This window comes from Dendrobates tinctorius, unplaced genomic scaffold (genome assembly GCF_039654945.1).
Source record: "Dendrobates tinctorius isolate UK_male_01 unplaced genomic scaffold, ASM3965494v1 ptg000157l, whole genome shotgun sequence".
NCBI lineage: Eukaryota > Metazoa > Chordata > Amphibia > Anura > Dendrobatidae > Dendrobates > Dendrobates tinctorius.
This window is the reverse complement of record NW_027361824.1, coordinates 12480701-12500779: the sequence shown is the minus strand read 5'-3', so window position 1 is coordinate 12500779 and position 20079 is coordinate 12480701. Positions and strand designations below refer to the sequence as shown.

At 46.2% G+C, this 20079-nt stretch overlaps 1 protein-coding gene across 2 annotated transcripts in view; it reads right to left on the bottom strand.

The window, feature by feature from the left end:
• FCHSD2 (FCH and double SH3 domains 2) overlaps positions 1–20079 on the bottom strand; it is a 231382-nt gene that overhangs the window by 205996 nt on the left and 5307 nt on the right. Inside the window, exon 1 of one of the 2 annotated variants that reach the window (XM_073548579.1) lies at positions 2452–2508. The exons of the other annotated variant lie outside the window; for it this stretch is intronic. Coding sequence (XP_073404680.1) covers positions 2452–2493 — 42 coding nt within the window. The 5' untranslated portion in view covers positions 2494–2508. Of the gene's footprint in view, positions 1–2451; positions 2509–20079 lie in introns of those variants that run through there. 2 annotated transcript variants of the gene reach the window in all.

The window sequence follows — 20079 nt, the reverse complement described above, 5'->3', positions numbered from 1 at the left end:
CCCTGGAGGACAGGATGATAGACAGTGGGAGACCTGTCCAGGTGTGAAACCATCACCTGCGTCCAGCAGGTAGGACAGGCGGACCAGTGACCAGCAGCACACGTCATCAAGGAACATAACAGCGACATTCACAGTGTCCCCATAATAACAGCGATATCCACAGTGTCCCCATAATAACAGTGATATACACAGTGCCTCCATAATAACAGTGATATACACAGTGTCCCCATAATAACAGTGATATCCACAGTGCCTCCATAATAACAGCGATATCCACAGTGCCTCCATAATAACAGCGATATAGAATCATAGAATCGTAGAGTTGGAAGGGACCTCCTGGGCCATCTGGTCCAACCCCCTGCTCAAAGCCGGATTCACTAAATCATCCACAGTGTCCCCATAATAACAGTGATATCCACAGTGCCTCCATAATAACAGCGATATCCACAGTGTCCCCATAATAACAGCGATATAGAATCATAGAATCGTAGAGTTGGAAGGGACCTCCTGGGCCATCTGGTCCAACCCCCTGCTCAAAGCCGGATTCACTAAATCATCCACAGTGCCTCCATAATAACAGCGACATTCACAGTGCCCCCATAATAACAGTGATATCCACAGTGCCTCCATAATAACAGTGATATCCACAGTGTCCCCATAATAACAGTGATATCCACAGTGCCTCCATAATAACAGCGATATCCACAGTGCCCCCATAATAACAGCGATATCCACAGTGCCTCCATAATAACAGCGATATCCACAGTGCCCCCATAATAACAGTGATATCCACAGTGCCTCCATAATAACAGCGATATCCACAGTGCCCCCATAATAACAGCGATATCCACAGTGCCTCCATAATAACAGCGATATCCACAGTGCCCCCATAATAACAGCGATATCCACAGTGCCTCCATAATAACAGCGATATCCACAGTGCCCCCATAATAACAGTGATATCCACAGTGCCCCCATAATAACAGCGATATCCACAGTGCCCCCATAATAACAGTGATATCCACAGTGCCCCCATAATAACAGCAACATCCACAGTGTCCCCATAATAACAGCGATATCCACAGTGCCCCCATAATAACAGCGATATCCACAGTGCCCCCATAATAACAGCAACATCCACAGTGTCCCCATAATAACAGCGATATCCACAGTGCCCCCATAATAACAGCGATATCCACAGTGCCCCCATAATAACAGCGATATCCACAGACAGACAAGCCCATATATGTCAATGAGAAACTAAAAAAAAAAAATCAAAACTTTTGGTTCTTAAAATGGAAAACAATAAATGTAAAATAAATGCCGCATCCGTACAATTTACCGTCATCCATTTAAATGGCCGGCATGTAGTACCACATTTGTCCTCTAGTGGCCACTGCAGGACCCATGTGTGACAGATGTAACTAGGGAGGACCGATGACCAAGTCCACAAACATATGAATCCACCCACCGATCGGGTCACAGCTGATGGGAAACCAAGTGTTTGGATCCTCTAACTACAAACACCTTTTCTTATAGGGAAACATGTCGGTCACATAAGTTGTGGTAATGTGGTAGATGATTGCGCGGCAGGTGCTATCAGCCATTGGTCTGCTTACATTGCACCAAATCTGAGAGGTGTTGCCTTCTGAGATGAAACCAGAATTGTTATTGCAGCTTCAGATGTGACTGGAGTACATAAGGAAGTGCAACAAGAGAAATATTTCCAAAGTATAGAAATCAGACACTCACTAATGAAGCTCCGCAAAACAAAAAAAATTCTGCAAAAATTTTTCATTCTACTCACAAGACATAAATTCATAAATCAGCATTTCACATCTCCTCAAGTTTCGCCTTTTCTGCTTCTTCCGGGGCTTGGTTACACAATCCATTATAACGGAAACCAACAATGTGTTTCAGAATTTAAAGTAACATTTTAGATCCCTCAAACTAACTTTTTGGCTTGAATGATTGTGGCTTGTATTAATATGAGATGGTGTTATTAAGTATCTGCTCCCCGGAGGAAGCCAAAGTGGTGAAACGCGAATCAGGCTACAGAGGGGATTTCATATGCTGATTGGAAAGATTGCAGATCTAACCAGTGACTGTTCAGACGAGAAGAACTGAGATGGTTCAGAGAATCCTGCATTGAGCCGGGGGTTGGACACAATGACCCTTGAGGTTCCTTCCAACTCTAACATTCTAGGATTTTGTGAACTGAGAAACGCCCCCGGGGAACTGTTTCTCCTAAGATAAGTTCCCTTAATTAATGTTAAAGACACTGGTCCAGTGGCCACATCATTATTCCATGATCAATGGACTGGTGCCCATGACCCACCTCCTAAATGCTCCTCTTCTGTTCAGTACGTCTGATATAACGCTGCTGACTGCCATTATCAATTCCTTGGATATCTTTTTGTATCCCTTTCCTGTTTTATACAGTTCAACTACCTTTTCCCGTAGATCCGTTGACAATTCTTTTGCTTTCCCCATGACTCACAATCCAGAAACATCAGTGGCTGGATGAAAGATGCAAGAGTCTGTCTGAATCCCAGAAACTCACTCAGCTTTTATGCTCACACTGATTACAAGCAAACAGGTCACAGGTGAGGATGCTACCTTTAGTAGCCATTCAAACCCATCTGTGTCAACTTCTGTGCATGTTATCAGGCCAAAATCACCAGGGTATGTGAACTTTTGATCAGGGTCGTTTGGATGTTTTGGGTTGTCATTATGGTTTAAAAAGAGAAAACCCAGTAGTTTGACAATAAATGGCTTCACCCAACCACTAACCATGAGTGGAGAAAAAGTTTTGGTGTTATCATTCATATTCTCTGAAAAAAGGCAAAGAAAGCAAAAATTCTGCCGGGGTATGTAAACTTTTAAGCACACCTGTATATCTGTATGTAGTGTGCTCCCCTAGTGGTGGCTGTATAGATTTGTATGTAGTGAGCTCCCCCTAGTGGTGGCTGTATAGATTTGTATGTAGTGTGCTCCCCCTAGTGGTGGCTGTATAGATTTGTATGTAGTGAGCTCCTCCTAGTGTTGGCTGTATAAGTGTGGGGACAGTGATCTTCCTCTAGTTATTACTGTATCAATCTGTATTCAGTGAGCTCCCCCTAGTGGTGACTGTATAACTCTTTATGCAGTGAGCTCCCCCTAGTGGTGACTGTAAAACTCTTTATGCAGTGAGCTCCCCCTAGTGGTGGCTGTATAAATCTGTATGTAGTGACCTCCACCTATATTTGACAGCTCTGTATCATCTGTGTTGAGAATGGATTATAAGAGAGGTATGATGCTATATTGTTATCTAACCCTTATAACTTTGACCCCTTCATGGCATGTGCCGTACATGTACGGCACATGTTGTGTCTCTCCCTTTGACGTCAGTTGCGGCGCTGAGCCCACATCTGTTTTGAACAGCTGACATGTGCCCCTAACAGCCGCGGGTGGAATCGCGATCCACCTACGGCTGTTAACATATTAAATGCCACTGTCAATCTCAAGACAGCGACATTTAATGTGATCGTGCCGAAAGCGCGTCACTAATCCTACCTTCGGTGGCCCGTGTCACATGACTGCGGGTTGTCGATGGCCCAACGGTTGACGCTCATAGCAAGTGACCATCTCTGCTACACACAGGTGATCTGATCATCGTCTGTGTGCAGCAGAGGCGATCAGACAACTGCAGCTTCTAGTTTTTTTCATCGCCGCAACATTGCATTAGAATGCAATAACTGGTGATCAGAAGATCGTATCTGCTCCAAACTGGTATCATTAAAAGCCTCAGCTCGGCGTGCATAAAATAAGCCCACACCCAACCCGAGATCACGAAAAATGGAGATGCTACGAGTGTCGGAAAATGGCGCAAATTTAAATCTTTGAATTTTCTTTTCACCACTTAAATAAAAAAACCCTAGACATGTTTGGTGTCTATGAACTCGTAATGACCTGGAGAATCATAATGGCAGGTCAGTTTTAGCATTTGGTGTACATGGTAAAAAAAAACCAAAAAAACGTTGATTGCATTTTCACAGCACTTGGAATTTTTTTTCCCCCGTTTTCCAGTACACAATATGGTAAAACCAATGGTGTCGTTCAAAAATACAACTCTTCTGGCAAAAAACAGGCCCTCGCACGGCCATATTTATGGAAAAAAAGTTATGGCTCTGGGAAGAAGGGAAGCGAAAAACGAAAAAGGGCTGCAGTGCGGAGGGGGATCCTAGTCTGAAGTCTCGCTGCTGCCCCCTGCTGGTTACAGCTTTGCTTTGCGGCTGCTCTCAGAAGCCAGATAAATATCTCCCCCCCCAACCTAAAATCCAGAGCGATATTAGATCCGTGCTAAGGATATAATTAAGGTCAGGACGAGATGAGAAACGATATCACATTTACAGAGACTTTTATTGTCGGATTGCGGGTGACGCACGTTGTGGTAATGTCCTACAGCTGACTGCACCACATAAAACTGGGTGATATAGAATGGCTGACACCTCGCCGTGTAGGCAAGGTGTCAATTGTGCAGGAGCCAGGGCCAAGCTGCTAATAAAAGCTGCCCGCTCCCTGCCCTGTGTTACGTTGGCATCGGATCTATTCCCCTTTAACCCTTTCATGACAGGAGCTTTCTTCGTTTTTGTGGTTTCGTTTTTTGCTCCCCTTCTTCCCCAGAGCCATAACTTTTTTTTTTATTTTTTGATCAATATGGCCATGTTAGGGCTTATTTTTTGCAGGACAAGTTGTAGTTTTAGGCTATGCGCACACGTAGCGGAACTCTCGCGGAAGTTACCGCGAGAATTCCGGAATGCCATTCCGCGGGAAAAATTGCATTTTAAATTCCCGCGGAAAAACTAGCGATTTGCAAGCGTAATTAGCTTGCAGAATTGCTAGCGTTTTCCAAGTGATCTGTAGCATCGCTTGGTGAACTGACTGACAGGTTGGTCACACTCGTCAAACACAGTGTTTGACGAGTGTGACCAACTTTTTACTATTGAGGCCGCCTATGCAGCATCAATAGTAAACGATATAACGTTAAGAATAATAAAAAAAATTAAAAATGGTGTTATATTCACCTTCCGGCGTCCCGCGCAGCTTTCCCGGGCCTCAGCGATGCTCCCGTTCCCAGTAATGCCTTGCGAGACCTTTGATGACGTCGCGGTCTCGCGATACTGTAGCGATCTCGCGAGGAATAGGGGCCACTACATTATTGCTAGACCGCGACGTCATCTAAGGTCTCGCAAGGCATTACTGGGAACGGGAGCGTCGCTGAGGCCCGGGAAAGCTGCACGGGACGCCGGAAGGTGAATATAACACCATTTTTTTATTCTATTTCTTTACAGAGATATGGTGCCCAGAGCCCGGAGGACAGTCTCCTCTCCTCCGGACCGTGGGTACCATCCGCAAATGTTCTGCTTACTTTTCCCATGGTGTGCACAGCCACATGCGGGAAGTAACAGAACAATGCATTCTTATGGGTGCGGGATCGCCGCGATTCCACAAAATAATGAGCATGCTGCGGATTTTTCCTCGATGCGATTCCGCCGCGTGAAAATCCGCAGCATTAGCCCAGCATTGCGGAATCCCATAGGAGTGGATGGGATGCTGTTTTCTTGCGTTTTCGCGGCAAAAACGCAAAAAAAACACGACGTGTGAACGCAGCCATAAACGACACCATTGGTTTTACCATATCATGTACTAGAAAACGGGGAAAAAAATTCCAAGTGTGGTGAAATTGCAAACAAAAAGTGCAATCCCACACTTGTTTTTTTTTTGGCATTTTTTAATATGTTCACTAAGTGCTAAAACTGCTCTGCCATTATGATTCTCCAGGTCATTACGAGTTCATAGACACCAAACACGTCTAGGTTCTTTTTTGTGTAAGTGGTGAAAAAAAATACCAAAAATTTGTTTAAAAAAATTGCACAATTGCCATTTTGTGATACCCATGTAGTCTCCATTTTTCATGATCTGGGGCCGGGTGAGAGCTTATTTTTTGTGTGCCGAGCTGACGTTTTTATTGATACCAGTTTGGTGCAGATACGATCTTTTGATCGCCCGTTATTGCACTTTAATGCAATGTTGCGACGAACAAAAAAAACAACATAATTCAGGCGTTTTGTCTTTCTCATTACACCATTTAGTGATTGAGTTAATCCCTTTGTTTATTGATAGATTGGGTGATTCTGAACGTGGTGATTCCAAATATGTGTATATTTTATTTTTTTTTATTTTGAATGAGGCAAAAAGGGGGTGATTAGAACTTTAATTTTTGTTAATATTTTTAAAAACTTTTTTTTTTTTTTTTTTTTTTTACTTTTTGCATGCTTCAATTGCCTCCACCGGATACTAGAAGCTGCAGTTGTCTGATCGCCTCTGCTACATACAAGTGATGATCAGATCGCCTGTATGTAGCAGAATTGTTGACCCCGCCAGTACCAACCATAGAGGTCTGCTGGAGACCTCTGGTTGTCATGCCAATCCATCGGTGACCCACGGTCATGTGACACAGGCACCGATAGGCGGGATTTCCGGTGCACTTGCCTCAAGTGCGTGTTAAATGCCGCTGTCAGAGTTTGACAGCGGCATTTAATGGGTTAACAGCTGCCAGTGGATTGCGGAGCCGGAGCCCACATCACAAGATCAGCAGCATCCACATCTCTGGGCGCGGACATGGTAAGCAGCTCTGTAATCCACCATTCAGCCTGCGAGACTCAGAGCGCTGGAACTGCAGTGTCCCCACTACATCATGGCTGCTCTGCGGCGTCCTCACACTGCACAGATACAACAGCCTGCTGAGGGAACGCGGCCAAGGGAGGAGGAGGAGGGCTTTTTTATTTTCTTTAAAGTCAGCACTTGTTAGGGGCATTATACTGAGTGGGGGGCTGTGGGGTCATTATAATGAGTGGGAGGCTGTGGGGGCATCATACTGAGAGGGAGGCTGTGGGGACATCATACTGAGTGGGAGGCTGTGGGGACATCATACTGAGTGGGAGGCTGTGGGGGCATTATACTGAGTGGGAGGCTGTGGGGACATCATACTGAGTGGGAGGCTGTGGGGGCATTAAACTGAGTGGGAGGCTGTGGGGACATCATACTGAGTGGGGGGCTGTGGGGACATCATACTGAGTGGGAGGCTGTGGGGGTATCATACTGAGTGGGAGGCTGTGGGGACATCATACTGAGTGGGAGGCTGTGGGGACATCATACTGAGTGGGAGGCTGTGGGGACATCATACTGAGTGGGAGGCTGTGGGGACATCATACTGAGTGGGAGACTGTGGGGACATCATACTGAGTGGGAGGCTGTGGGGACATCATACTGAGTGGGAGACTGTGGGGGCATCATACTGAGTGGGAGACTGTGGGGACATCATACTGAGTGGGAGACTGTGGGGACATCATACTGAGTGGGAGGCTGTGGGGACATCATACTGAGTGGGAGGCTGTGGGGACATCATACTGAACAAAGGGCTCTTGGGGCAACATACTGAGTGGGGGCAGTGGAGGAAACATACTGAGTGGGGGGCATCATACTGAGTGAGGGTATCATGCTAAGTGGGGTGGGGGCTGCAGGAGCAACATACTGAGTGGGGGGCATCACAATGAGTGAGAGTCTTTGTAAGCCATCATACTGACTGAGGATCTAGGGGGGCCATCATACTGAGTGAGGGGCTGTGGGGGCATCATTCTGAGCAAAGGGCTCTTGGGGCAACATACTGAGTGGGGATATCATGCTAAGTGGGGGGATGCAGGATCGACATACTGAGTGGGGGGCATCACACTGAGTGAGGGTCTTTGTAAGCCATCAAACTGAGTGGGGGACTATAGAGGCATCATACTGACGGAGGGTCTAGGGGGCCATCATACTGAGTGGGGGGTTGTGGAGGCAACATGCTAAGTGAGGGCTGTGGGGCCCATTATACTGAGTGAGGGGCCATGCTACTGAGTGGGGGGCTGTGGGGACATAATACTAAGTGAAGCTTTGTGAGACCGGTCATACTGAGTGGGGGGCTGTGGGGCTCAATATACTGAGGGGCCATCCTACTAACTGGGGAGCTGTGGGGACCATTATACTGAGTGAGGCTCCATCCAACTGAGGGGGGGGACTGTGGGGACATTATACTAAGTAAGAGGCTGTGGGGCTCATTATACTGAGTGAGGGGCCATCCTACAGAGCGGAGGGCTGTGGGGCCCATAATACTAAGGGGCATTCTTACTGAGTGGGAGGCTGTGGGGACATTATACTAAGTGAGACTTTGTGAGACTGGTCATAGTGAGTGGGGGGCTGTGGGGCTGATTATACTGAGTGAGGGGTCATCTTACTGAGTGGAGGGCTGTGGGGTCCATTATACTGAGTGAGGGGGCATCCTACTGAGTGGGGGGCTGTGGGGACATAATACTAAGTGAAGCTTTGTGAGACCGATCATACTGAGTGGGGGGCTGTGGTGGGGATAACGTAGTCTCTCTGTGTCGCCGTTTTTGGGAGCGTCATACTCTATAATGGCCATGACCGGGGCATTGTGTTTTTTGAGGACTCTGAGGGGCTTCACTAGGGGCACCACACTGTGACACAATACGTCGCTCTTCCCGTTTATCAGACTTGGGGCCTTTGCATGGGGCCGGTGGGATTCTTGCTCTGGGCTCCTGAGCTCTGATCCGTTGTGTCGTAGTATCGGACATGTAAAATTTGGTTTAGTTTTCTCTTTTTTTTTGTGTCAGAAGGAACACCAAAGGGGCCACTGTCCCCAACCTACGGGGACTGGTGAGAATGCCGAATATCACTGGGGCACATGTCTGGGGTCCTGACAGCAGGGATAGCCGTGGTAATGTGTGGAGTGAATGTGGGAGCTGGTCGGGATATAGACGTCTGGCGATTGGGGAAACAGCCACGGTTTTATCGGTGCAACTTATTGATTTATGTAGTCGTACAGGCAGCTAATGTTCACATCCCTGGTGGTCTGGGGCAGTGGCTAACAGGGTCCTGCTCAGGGTTTACATGCACAGCGCCACTCACATGGTAGTGGTTGTAACTGGTAATACAGCTCACTGCAGTTCAGTTCTCTGGGGTGCAATACCAAGATCAACCACAACCAAATGTAGGGCGCTGTGCAGCGCTCACCACAACCTTTCATTTAGCTGATTGGCGGTGGCTCCGGGGGTCTCACTGCCACTGATCTGATCTTGTACTATTATAACCCCCCACCCCGAAAAAAAACCCCATTCACCCTTGATGATATAATGCAATCCAGTAAAGGAGTTAATTTTTTACTTTATTGGTATTTATGGCAGTCATTTGGTCAGTCAGTTGTAAATTACCTGGATCTGGAGAAGGAAAAGGAACAATGATAAATATCTGGTGCTCTAGAGCAGTGAAGAAGTTAAAAAGTCATTTTTGGGTGATATTATATTGATTGGAAACCACAGGAGGCAGCACAGGGCTCTGCTGGGCCGGCAGCTCAGCCTGGCTCTGTTCACACGAGACGCAGCACCACTGGCGCAGAACGGACGGAGGGAAGAGTCTTGGCTGCAACCTCATAGAACCGTTCTCCAGGCTGATTGCAGATCAATTGGCTTTAATTACTATAAATACTACTTATAATTAAACCTGTTCTGCTGCATTCTCCCATTAATGACAGCAGTGCAGGGAGATCTCCTTCCCAGCTGTAATCAGCCATCATCACTAAGAAGGCGCTGCTGTGTTATAATCTATAATAATACATAATATTAATAGAATATATAATCTTCAAAGCCACTGTAGACCTGAACAAACTGTGCTAATGCTAAAACTCCATTATTACTGATCTTATACTGGCCTTGAATTACATCACATATACCCCAGAGCTGCACTCACTATTCTGCTGGTGCAGTCACTGTGTACATACTTTACATTACTGAGCCTGAGTTACAGCCTGTATTATACTCCAGAGCTGCACTCACTATTCTGCTGGTGCAGTCTCTGTGTACATACATTACATTACTGATCCTGTACTGATCCTGAGTTACATCCTGTATTATACTCCAGAGCTGCACTCACTATTCTGCTGGTGCAGTCACTGTGTACATACATTACATTACTGATCCTGAGTTACCTCCTGTATTATACTCCAGAGCTGCACTCACTATTCTGCTGGTGCAGTCTCTGTGTACATACATTACATTACTGATCCTGTACTGATCCTGAGTTACATCCTGTATTATACTCCAGAGCTGCACTCACTATTCTGCTGGTGCAGTCTCTGTGTACATACATTACATTACTGATCCCGAGATACATCCTGTATTATACTCCAGAGCTGCACTGTTATGATTGGGTCACCGAGGAGGAGAGCAGGCCCAGGCTAAGCCACAGAAAACCAGAGAGGTTGGAAACTAAGCGGATTGCAGACCCCTGATCCTATCCACACAACTAGCAGTAGCCGTGGAGCGTGCCTACGATGATCCTAGACGCCTCGGTACAGCCGGAGAGCTAACTAAGCCTAAAGCAAGAAAGGGGAAATCTAAACTGCCCGGAGCAGACCCCAAAGTAATAGACAGCCCCCAAACATATATTGTCGGTGAGACAAGATGAAAACACAAACGCAGGCAGGAAAATAGACTGAGCAAATGATGGGGCCCACACTGACTAGACAGGACAGGAAAGGAAAGACACTGTCTGCAATCACGCAAAAAACCCTGCAAAAAGTCCAACATGTCTGATGAACAAAAACACTAAAGTCGCACGACTTCGCCCCCACTATATCAGCACTCTGGTATATTCGGAAAGCAGAGCAAAAAGAGACCAATCTAACAGGGGACAAAACAAACTGGCACATGCAGTAACATATGGGCGGTGATTCAGCACAGCCCCAGCCGGAGCTGGCTGACCAGCACCAAACAGAGATAGACAAAACCAGATCAAATGCAAACAGAATAGCAAATGAACATTTAGCTGAACATGCAGGGACAGAGCTGGAGACATCAGACCTCAGGAGGCACAGGAAGAAAATCACCAGCAGGGATAGAGGGAGTCGGCTGTCTTAAATCCCCATCTGAAACCCCAGATCTCCAATTGTCTTCCTCATTATCAGGTGGCAAGCCTCTGTCAATCAGATCAGCTCCATTACCTCCAGTAACTACCGGAGGGAGTCCAGAAAGAGAACTCGCGACCCCTCTGTCAATCTGACCAGCTTAACTACCTTCAGTAATAACCAGAGGGAGGCCAGAAAGCGAATTCACAACATGCACTCACTATTCTGCTGGTGCAGTCACTGTGTACATACATTAAATTACTGATCCTGAGTTACATCCTGTATTATACTCCAGAGCTGCACTCACTATTCTGCTGGTGCAGTCACTATGTACATACATTACATTACTGATCCTGAGTTACATCCTGTGTTATACTCCAGAGCTGCACTCACTATTCTGCTGGTGCAGTCACTGTGTACATACATTACATTACTGATCCTGAGTTACATCCTGTATTATACTCCAGAGCTGCACTCACTATTCTGCTGGTGCAGTCCCTATGTACATACATTACATTACTGATCCTGAGTTACATCCTGTGTTATACTCCAGAGCTGCACTCACTATTCTGCTGGTGCAGTCACTGTGTACATACATTACATTACTGATCCTGAGTTACATCCTGTATTATACTCCAGAGCTGCACTCACTATTCTGCTGGTGCAGTCACTGTGTACATACATTACATTACTGATCCTGAGTTACATCCTGTGTTATACTCCAGAGCTGCACTCACTATTCTGCTGGTGCAGTCACTATGTACATACATTACATTACTGATCCTGAGTTACATCCTGTATTATACTCCAGAGCTGCACTCACTATTCTGCTGGTGCAGTCACTGTGTACATACATTACATTACTGATCCTGAGTTACCTCCTGTATTATACTCCAGAGCTGCACTCACTATTCTGCTGGTGCAGTCACTGTGTACATACATTACATTACTGATCCTGAGTTACATCCTGTATTATACCCCAGAGCTGCACTCACTATTCTGCTGGTGCAGTCACTGTGTACATACATTACTGATCCTGAGTTACATCCTGTATTATACTCCAGAGCTGCACTCACTATTCTGCTGGTGCAGTCACTGTGTACATACATTACATTACTGATCCTGAGTTACATCCTGTATTATACCCCAGAGCTGCACTCACTATTCTGCTGGTGCAGTCACTGTGTACATACATTACATTACTGATCTTGAGTTACATCCTGTATTATACTCCAGAGCTGCACTCACTATTCTGCTGGTGCAGTCACTGTGTACATACATTACATTACTGATCCTGAGTTACATCCTGTATTATACCCCAGAGCTGCACTCACTATTCTGCTGGTGCAGTCACTGTGTACATACATTACATTACTGATCCTGAGTTACCTCCTGTATTATACTCCAGAGCTGCACTCACTATTCTGCTGGTGCAGTCACTGTGTACATACATTACTGATCCTGAGTTACATCCTGTATTATACTCCAGAGCTGCACTCACTATTCTACTGGTGCAGTCACTGTGTACATACATTACATTACTGATCCTGAGTTACCTCCTGTATTATACTCCAGAGCTGCACTCACTATTCTGCTGGTGCAGTCACTGTGTACATACATTACATTACTGATCCTGAGTTACCTCCTGTATTATACTCCAGAGCTGCACTCACTATTCTGCTGGTGCAGTCACTGTGTACAGACATTACATTACTGATCCTGAGTTACCTCCTGTATTATACTCCAGAGCTGCACTCACTATTCTGCTGGTGCAGTCACTGTGTACTTACATTACATTACTGATCCTGAGTTACCTCCTGTATTATACTCCAGAGCTGCACTCACTATTCTGCTGGTGCAGTCACTGTGTGCATACATTACATTACTGATCCTGAGTTACATCCTGTATTATACTCCAGAGCTGCACTCACTATTCTGCTGGTGCAGTCACTGTGTACATACATTACATTACTGATCCTGAGTTACCTCCTGTATTATACTCCAGAGCTGCACTCACTATTCTGCTGGTGCAGTCACTGTGTGCATACATTACATTACTGATCCTGAGTTACCTCCTGTATTATACTCCAGAGCTGCACTCACTATTCTGCTGGTGCAGTCACTGTGTATATACATTACATTACTGATCCCGAGTTACATCCTGTATTATACTCCAGAGCTGCACTCACTATTCTGCTGGTGCAGTCACTGTGTACATACATTACTGATCCTGAGTTACATCCTGTATTATACCCCAGAGCTGCACTCACTATTCTGCTGGTGCAGTCACTGTGTACATACATTACTGATCCTGAGTTACATCCTGTATTATACCCCAGAGCTGCACTCACTATTCTGCTGGTACAGTCACTGTGTACATACATTACTGATCCTGAGTTACATCCTGTATTATACCCCAGAGCTGCACTCACTATTCTGCTGGTGGAGTCATAGAAGCATAGGTTTCAGTCCAATGTCTTTCTTCTTTCCTTTCCCATGCCAGCTGGCTCAGATCACTGAGGCAGCTGCAGCACTCCTTCCTCCATCCCTCTTCCAGGGATCCTCACTCCTCTCCGAGTGACTTTCTCTCTCCCACTCTCTGACTGACTGACTACCTAACCCTTCCCGCTCTTATGTATTCTAAACTCCACCCGCCTCCCAGCACGTTTCATGTTCCAAGCAGGGAGCCGCAATGTGGCTTTGCTGAACTACCCTGTTGTGTGGGATGCGAGTGTAGGAGCGTGGAAAGGAGCCTCCAACTCACCTTGATGGTGGGGTACCACACCTCAGGAGGAGGTGCAGTACCTCTGTGGCAACTGAATCCTCAGGGGCGCCACATTATCGCTGTTACGTCACAAAACTTGTGACTCAGCAGCGATCTCGCTAGCGAGATCGCTATGTGTGATGGGGGCTTTAGATTATACTCACCCCAGCGTCCCGTCCGGTCCGATGTTTGTCATTGTCTGGTCCGGCGCCTCCCATCTTTATACGATGCCGTCCTCTTCCCTTCCTGTCGTGGCTCCTACGCAGGCGCACTGCTCTGCCCTGTTGAGAGGGAGAGGTCTGGCGCCTGCGCACTGCAGTATTCTGCTCTGCCCTCAACAGGGCAGAGGAGTGCGCCTGCGCAGGAGCCACGACAGGAAGGGAAGAAGAGGACGGCATCGCTACAAGATGGGAGGCGCCGGACCCCAACACCCATCGGACCGGACTGTCCCCCCCCGGTGAGTATAATCTAACTCTTTTTTCTTCTCTTTCAGGTTACATCGGGGGCTTATCTGCAGCATTACAGAGTGCATTACAGAATGCTGTAGATAGGCCCCTGATGTCGGTGCCGGTAGCTCATATTCGAAAAATGGGGTGACAGATTCCCTTTAAAGGGAAAATGTCCAGAAAATCCTTTCCTAAAATAAGCACCAGTAGATCTGCACAGCCTCTTGATCTGATACATACAGATATTTGAGGTCCAATGAGTGTTCAAATTCCTAGGAAGAGATATTTTCTCCCATTTATTGATGGCTACTCCAGATATGCAGTCGCCTACCTGCTTCACAGTAAAGTCCCCGTCTCACATAGCGAGATCTTTAGTGAGATCGCTGAAACGTCACAGATTTTGTGATGCAACAGCGACCTCGCTACGTGTGACACATAGCGGCGACCGGACCCCCGCTGCGATCTCGCTGATCATGCTTGAATGTCCTGGGCCATTTTTTCATCGTCGGTGTCCCGCTGGCCAGCATGCATCGCTGTGTTTGACGCAAACGAGCGACCTCATTGGCGATTCAGAACTCTGGGATGCAGGCGGGAATCATTCAGAATCGCTGCTGTGTGACAAGGTCCCAACGACCGCCGAGGTCGTCATATGGATCGCCACATCATTGCGTAGATCTGTCTGTTTGGCAGCTTACTAGCGACCATTTAGTGACGTACCAGCGATCTTTACCAGGTCGTATCGTTGTCGGGATCGCTGGTGCGTCGCTTAGTGCAACGGTACCCTTAGGATGAAGTTCCACAGAAACTTGAAGATTATCTTGCTGTAGTGTTTCAAATTTGGAAAAATGCCCAGCGTGCAGATAATGGAACCAAATATACAAGTGGTAAGGTGCAGACCATTTTGTAAAAGGATGGGATCGTGTTCAAGACTACCATTCCATACAACCCAGGACAAAATGACATTGCAGAGAGAAAGGACCGTACTCTCTGTGAAAGTGGAAGAAGTATGTTGCTTGATGCGAATCTACCTACAACGTATTGGGGAGAAGCCATCATGACAGCTTGCTATCTTCAAAACAGAGTGCCAAGTAAAGCCACAAATAAAACTCCATATGAGCTATGGAACTGCGAGAAGCCTAACCTGAAGCACCTCAGGATATTTGGAAGCAAAACGTTTGTGTATGTTCCTAAAGAAAACGTTACAAGTGGGAATCACACGCAAAGCAAGGAGTCCTGGTGGGCTATAGCAAAACTCAAGAGGGATACAGAATCCTGCACCTAGAGACTAACACAGCAACAATCAGCAGAGATGTAGTGATTGATGAAAACTATCGCTCAAATTCCATGAAGTTACACCAGTTATTCAACCTAAGAAGCAAGAACAAGAATCTCAATCACCAAACCCAGACACCGAAAAGGAAAACACTGAAGTGTAGATAAGCTCTGAAGCCACCAAGGAAGACACAGAAGAACCAAGTCAACCTCCAGTCAGGAGATCAGAAAGGTCAAACAAAGGTATCCCAGCTAGACGCCTTTCTTATATGGTCAGAACACTTCCTGAACCAGAGCCACAGTCACGGCAAGAGATGCAAAAACTGCCTGTCCACGAGAAGCAGAAGTGGATAAATGCCGCAGACATGGGAGCTTACTGAGCTACCACAATGAAAAGGAAATTGCAAAGCTAAGCGAAGTTCTCAACCAGTACTTTGAGACTAAGGACCTTGGAAATGTGTCATATTATTTGGGAATCCAAATCTAGAGAGAGGAAGATGGGAGTTTTCTTCTCAACAAAAGTTCTAAAATTTCAGCAATCCTAAACCAGTTTGGAATGTCAGAAACCAAATGTGCGTCAGCACCAATGGATTCATCCTACTTAAAGTTGAAAGGAGAAAAAGATCTGCTACCCAACAATAAGAGTTACAGACAAGCAGTGGGGGCGCTTCTGTACAGAGCAACCACAACTCGTCCGGATATCACAGCCACTGTTGGAATTCTCTGCCGACGTGTAAGCAAGCAACGCCAAAGAGAGTGGAATGCAATTAAGAGAATTCTTCAATATCTTAAAGAAACTCAAAGGCTAAATCCTAAGATATCTGCATCAGGAGATCTCACTCTCAGAGGTTATGTGGATGCAGATTGGGCTGGAGCTTCAAGTGATCGGAAATCAACAAGTGGTTACTTGTTCAAGTTAGGAGAAAATTCAATTTCTTGGTCCAACAGAAAACAAGTGTCAGTCACATTATCTTCTACAGAAGCAGAATATATGTCTGCTGCTTATGCAAGTCAAGAAGTAATTTGGTGGAAACAACTTTTGGAAGAGTTCGGCAAGCCATTAGCTAAACCAACAGTTATCTATGAGGACAACCAAGGATGCATTAAACTTGCCATCAGTGAGAAGATTAGTGCAAGGGCTAAGCACATTGATGTAAAACATCACCACTTACGTGACTTAGTGGAACGTGGTGTACTCGAATTTGTTTATTGCGAGTCTGACAAGATGATAGCCAATGGTATGACAAAGCTATTATCAAGAGCCAAGTTTGTGGACTTCAGAACCGCAATGGGACTAACAGGATAAGTAGTTGTTGAGTAGGGTGTCATGATCCAGGTTGGATATGACAGGTTTTGAATAAGTAACCTTTTTTTTCCTTTGAGCTGGTTGCTTGGAGTTGGTTTTGCCCCCGGTGGTCATCGGGGTTATTGCACAGTGGTGTCTTTTGTTCTAGTTTGCCCCCGGTGGTGGTGAGCGTTATTGCATGGGAATCTCTAACAGGTATGAGACTCTGGCTCCTAACTATAAAGGTGTGTCAGGTGTTCTCACTCACTGTTGGTGATATTGGTGTTTTCCAACCATCCTTGGTGAAGGAAGGAGCTAGAGAGAGTTCCTGGCAGCTCAGTCAGAATCCTGGAGTGGCAGCTATGGTGTCAGCGAGGAGTTCTGGCAAAGCTTGGAGTGGCAGCTATGGGGTCAGTGAGGAGTTCTTGCAAAACTTGGTGGAGTGGTAGCTAAGGTGAAAGCTGCACTCGGATGCTGGACTCTGTTGCTGTAAAGCTGCATTCAGATGCGGAACTCTGTTGCTGGAAAGCTGCACTCTGGTGTTGGATTCGGTTGGAGGAAAAGATGCACTCAGGTGTCGGACTCTGTTGTTTGGAGCATTAGCAACAGAGCAAAGCTAAGTGGTGTTTCCCTGTTTGTCACTTTCCTCAATGTGTGTTTTAGTGCAGTGGTGGGATTAGTTTCTGCACCGTCCACTTCACTAGTAGGGATTGGTTCAGGGCGAGCTAGGGATTTCAGGTATCCTGATCGGCGCCCGGTGCAGAACCGGCCTAGGGATCGTTAGGAGTGTAGAGACACTGACTCAGGGGAGTGCAGGAGGTCTCCACGTCCCCGATCCCTATCGCAGGGCCACCATTGTAATTGTTTTCCTCGTTTTCCCCTTTATGCTGAAATTCGCCCTGCTGGAGGCGAGACATGTGTACTACTGAAATTCGCCTGCTGGAGGCGGTTTATCCGGCTGCACGTTCTATTATTTAAATTCGCCCTGATGGAGGCAGTGTATCCAGGGTCACGCGTGTTACATAAATTCGCCCTGCTGGAGGCGGTGTGTCCAGTCTCATGTGACCATGACATGGGGGTGTTGGAATATGTTTGGTGCAACAAGTCCATTCCTGCCTACGGGTGTTTAGTTGCTAGATTTGTATGCTGTTCATAAAGATAGAACAAAAATAACCTCCCAGAGGCTCACACAGGGAGAGCATGTGACTGTATTTCCTGTGTCTGTGTATGAGAGAAGCAGCCTGCTGTAGATACTGCACAGATAGAGACACACATGATTTATTCCTGATCTATTAAGCTTACGTATTGTTCCTGAATAAAGAAGCTCTGTTGTCACATGCTCGGAGAGTATCCTGAATAATCCGCTGCCAAGAAAAAAAGTAAAAAAGCATCCATTAAAGGATTTTGTACGACAGAGAAGTATCTGCTGCCGATCCAGAGGATTTACAAGCCTCGTCGCTTCCTCTTCAGACGTCACAGACTCATTACGATTGCTCAACCTGAGCTACAATTGAAATGGAAATTCCCGTTTCTACTTTTTCTAGTCCACAGGGATCATTTTGTAGGTTCTTCTCTGTGACAGTGAGACATAAACCAGGAAGCTCCTAGAGGGATCAGCCAGCCCTGCTTTTCCTTATTAGTAAGATCTAATGTCTTATTTTATTCCTCTCCTTGGACAAATAACAGCAGCGTTACGTTATTTCTGTCTTAAACTTCGCTTCATTACACTTGAATACGTCACTTCAGAATCGCTGATCTCGTCCTCACTGAATTCCACGTTCCCATGGTCATTGCCAGAAGCCACAACACTGGCTACTAATTCTTCCTCCTGGAATATTTTCTTCGCTCTGTACAAAGTGAGATCTTAGGCTAGTTTCACACTTGCTTTTTTTTGCAGCGCGTTTTTCCCGCAAAAAAACGCATTGAAAAAACGCATACATAAGCATACAACTGCTGCGTTTTTTTCAAGCATTTTTATGAGCATGCATGAAAAAAACGCAGCGTTTTTATGCGTTTGTATGCGTTTTTAGTGCGTTTTTACCGCGTTTGCGTTTTTTTCCAACATTTTTAGGTGGCCCCTCACACTACCCAAACCATGACTTTACTAACCCTAACCCTGACCCTAACCCTAACCCTAACCCTGACCCTAACCCTAACCCTAACCCTGACCCTAACCCTTAACCAAATCATACTTAACCCTAACCCAAACCCTAAACCCTAACTAACCCTAACCCTAACCCTAACCCTGACCCTAACCCTTAACAAAACCATACTTAACCCTAACCCTGACCCTAACCCTAACCCTAACCCTGACCCTAACCCTTAACCAAACCATACTTAACCCTAATCCTGACCCTAACCCTGACCCTAACCCTAACCCTAACCCTGACCCTAACCCTTAACAAAACCATACTTAACCCTAATCCTGACCCTAACCCTGACCCTAACCCTAACCCTAACCCTAACCCTGACCCTAACCCTGACCCTAACCCTAACCCTAACCCTAACCCTAACCCTAACCCTAACCCTGACCCTAACCCTAACCCTAACCCTAACCCTAACCCTGACCCTAACCCTTAACCAAACCATACTTAACCCTAATCCTGACCCTAACCCTGACCCTAACCCTAACCCTAACCCTAACCCTAACCCTGACCCTAACCCTGACCCTAACCCTAACCCTAACCCTGACCCTAACCCTGACCCTAACCCTTAACCAAACCATACTTAACCCTAATCCTGACCCTAACCCTGACCCTAACCCTAACCCTAACCCTGACCCTAACCCTTAACAAAACCATACTTAACCCTAATCCTGACCCTAACCCTGACCCTAATCCTTAACAAAACCATACTTAACCCTAACCCTGACCCCAACCCTAACCCTAACCCTGACCCTAACTCTAACCCAAACCCCTAAATTCCATGGTTAAAAAAAAAAAACGCATATGCAAAAAAACGCATACATGAGCATGCCAGTGCGCACATATGCGCATCCATAGGCTATAATGGCCATTTTTAGCGCAAAACGTGCGCATATGTGCGCATGCGCTTTTTTGCAGGGCCAAAAAATGCAACATGCTGCGTCTGGAAAATACCAACGCACACCCCAAAAAAACGCAGCGCATGAAAATCGCATACATGCGCTAACCAGCGCGCAGGTATGCGCACCCATGTTAAATATAGGGGAAAAAACGCATGCGCGGGTATGCGTTTTTTTCCAGCGCTAAAAAACGCAAATGTGAAACCAGCCTTAGCGAGAACATTAAATGCAGAGGTGGAAATATGTTTGCCAGTCTCCTCTTTCCTCTTG